This window comes from Scomber japonicus, chromosome 6, assembly GCF_027409825.1.
Source record: "Scomber japonicus isolate fScoJap1 chromosome 6, fScoJap1.pri, whole genome shotgun sequence".
NCBI lineage: Eukaryota > Metazoa > Chordata > Actinopteri > Scombriformes > Scombridae > Scomber > Scomber japonicus.
In genome coordinates this window covers 32,707,842-32,710,341 of record NC_070583.1, presented here as the reverse complement: position 1 = coordinate 32,710,341, position 2,500 = coordinate 32,707,842, and the positions used below count along the sequence as shown (strand labels likewise).

General features: G+C 37.8%; 1 protein-coding gene across 1 annotated transcript in view; it reads right to left on the bottom strand.

The window, feature by feature from the left end:
* Positions 1 to 2,500, bottom strand: part of LOC128359969 (cGMP-dependent 3',5'-cyclic phosphodiesterase) — a 238,018-nt gene that overhangs the window by 35,634 nt on the left and 199,884 nt on the right. The window contains exon 3 of the mRNA XM_053320282.1: positions 663 to 752. Coding sequence (XP_053176257.1) covers positions 663 to 752 — 90 coding nt within the window. The remainder of the gene's footprint in view (positions 1 to 662; positions 753 to 2,500) is intronic.

Sequence of the window (2,500 nt, the reverse complement as noted above, 5' to 3'; positions counted from 1 at the left end):
CAATTCCTTCAAAATAAAACTAAACTAAAAACTAGTCAATTCCTTCAAAATAAAACTAAACTAAAACTAGTCAATTCCTTCAAAATAAAACCAAACTAAAACCTAGTCAATTCCTTCAAAATAAAACCAAACTAAAACCTAGTCAATTCCTTCAAAATAAAACTAAACTAAAACTAGTCAATTCCTTCAAAATAAAACTAAACTGAAAACTAGTCAATTCCTTCAAAATAAAACCAAATTAAAAACTAGTCAATTCCTTCAAAATAAAACCAAACTAAAAACTAGTCAATTACTTCAAAATAAAACCAAACTAAAAACTAGTCAATTCCTTCAAAATAAAACCAAACTAAAACTAGTCAATTCCTTCAAAATAAAACTAAACTAAAACTAGTCAATTCCTTCAAAATAAAAACTAAACTAAAACTAGTCAATTCCTTCAAAATAAAACTAAACTAAAACTAGTCAATTCCTTCAAAATAAAACTAAACTAAAACTAGTCAATCACTTGTTAAACTCACTAAAACTAAACTGAAATAAAAAAGCAAACTGAAAAAACTAAATAAAAATAAAAACTAAAGAAAATGTCAAAACTAAAATAACCCTGGTGTGTATGTGTGTATATATGTGTGTGTGTGTGTGTGTGTGTGTGTGTGTATAAATACCGTGCTGGGTAGCAGCTCCTGTATGCTGTCTCCAAGGGCAACTCGCAGGGAGCGCGTGTCGACAACCGCCGCCAGCCGCAGCAAAGCATCCTGGGAAGGGAGACAAACAGATGCCCTGATGTCTGTTTGCTTGTGTGTTTATGATCTCAATATGTGGCTCCAAAAAAAAAAAAAAAAAACCCGAGGCCTTGGCTATAGTTTTGTCTTTTTGTGGGCACAAGGTTTATATTGCAACTGCTCTTCCCCAGATATTTAGTTTGGCGAGCTGCTCGGGCCTGTGAAACAATATTTAAACTGTGTCACACTCGGTAAACGTAAAGCAATCTGCGACCGTTGGAGGGGACTTAACGATCAACTGAAGTCAGACGCCGTCAGGGATTAGCGGAGTTAGTTTAGCTCTTCAGGACACACAATGCTTTTGTTTCATTCTTGGCATTGTGGAAATCAAACACATGACAATTCATCTGCTGCTGATTATTCATGAAATGTAAAAGTTTGTAGTAAGGCTGTTCAATTAATTAAAATGTGATTGTGATTACGATTTATGGGGCCAAACGATCTCAAAACTAATAAAATCAAGGGGGAAACGATTTTTAATAATGAAGAGATAGCGCTCAATAACAAAGGTTTTATTTTGAAAAGCTTAGACCGGAAGCCACTGCAGCTCCGTTAGTTTGACAGAAGCTGAAACACACGGTGAAATGTTTTAACCGTAAATAAAAGTGCAGAGTTTCCAGCCTGCGTCAGACGATGCTGAGTTTACTGACTAATTATTAAAAACCAGGAAGTGATGTGTGAACTGTCGTCATGGTAACCCGCTCAGCTCTAATATCTCTGCACATATTCTGCTGTGTGTTGCGTTAAGCGGCAGATAAAAGGCTGCTGCTGGGAGAGAAAATTAATTAAACCGAATGGACAAGAAATGTTCAATAAATGCAGCATGTTTCTAAAGTTTTAAAAAAATCGTTTTAAAAATCGTGATTTCAATTTTGACCCAAATAATCGTGGTTATGATTTTTTCCATAATCGAGCAGCCCTAGTTTGTAGTGTTACTGTTAGTTTAGCTCTTCAGGACACATGATGCTTTTGTTTCTTTTTTGGCACTGTCAAACACATGACAATTCATTTGTAGAGTTTGCTGTTGATTATTCATGAAATGTAAAAGTTTGTAGTGTTACTGTTAGTAAAAATAAAAAATCTCAACATATTGTAACGTCCCTCAATAACCACCCGCCGAGACGTTAGCCGGTTTAACTGGCTCTTTACTCTTGATTGTTACACAGGCTACTCTGGGCCGTAGCCAACGGCAAAAAACCAAAAACCTAACATCAGTAGCTCGCTATCCACACCTGTGCTGCCGTCTTCTGGGAGCGTACCTATGTTCCCCGGGTCCTATGTTCCCCGATCGCGGCTAACTCAGTTGCTAGCTCGGCGGCTAACTCCGCTGTTAGCTCGGTGGCTAATTCGGCTGCTAACTCGACTGCTAACACACCGGCTAACTGAGCTAACTGGCTAACTGTAGACGGGATCATTCCTATGTTCCCCGGTCACAAAGCGGGGAACATAGGGATGATCCCCGTCTTCTCATGCAGAGGCTAACAACAACAAACACACGTACACGCTAGCTGCAGGGCTCACTCTCAAGACGCGTTCACAGACACTCGGAAAAACCAGCACTCTAACTGAACAGAACAGAATCTGGCTTAAACTCTCAACTTTATAAAACACAATATATTCTCTCTCTTTTCTTTGCCGATGTTCTTTGAAGATTCGATTAAAAAAGCACTTTACTTGTAAGAGAGTGGTGATTATCATATAATTAGATTCGACCTCTGATC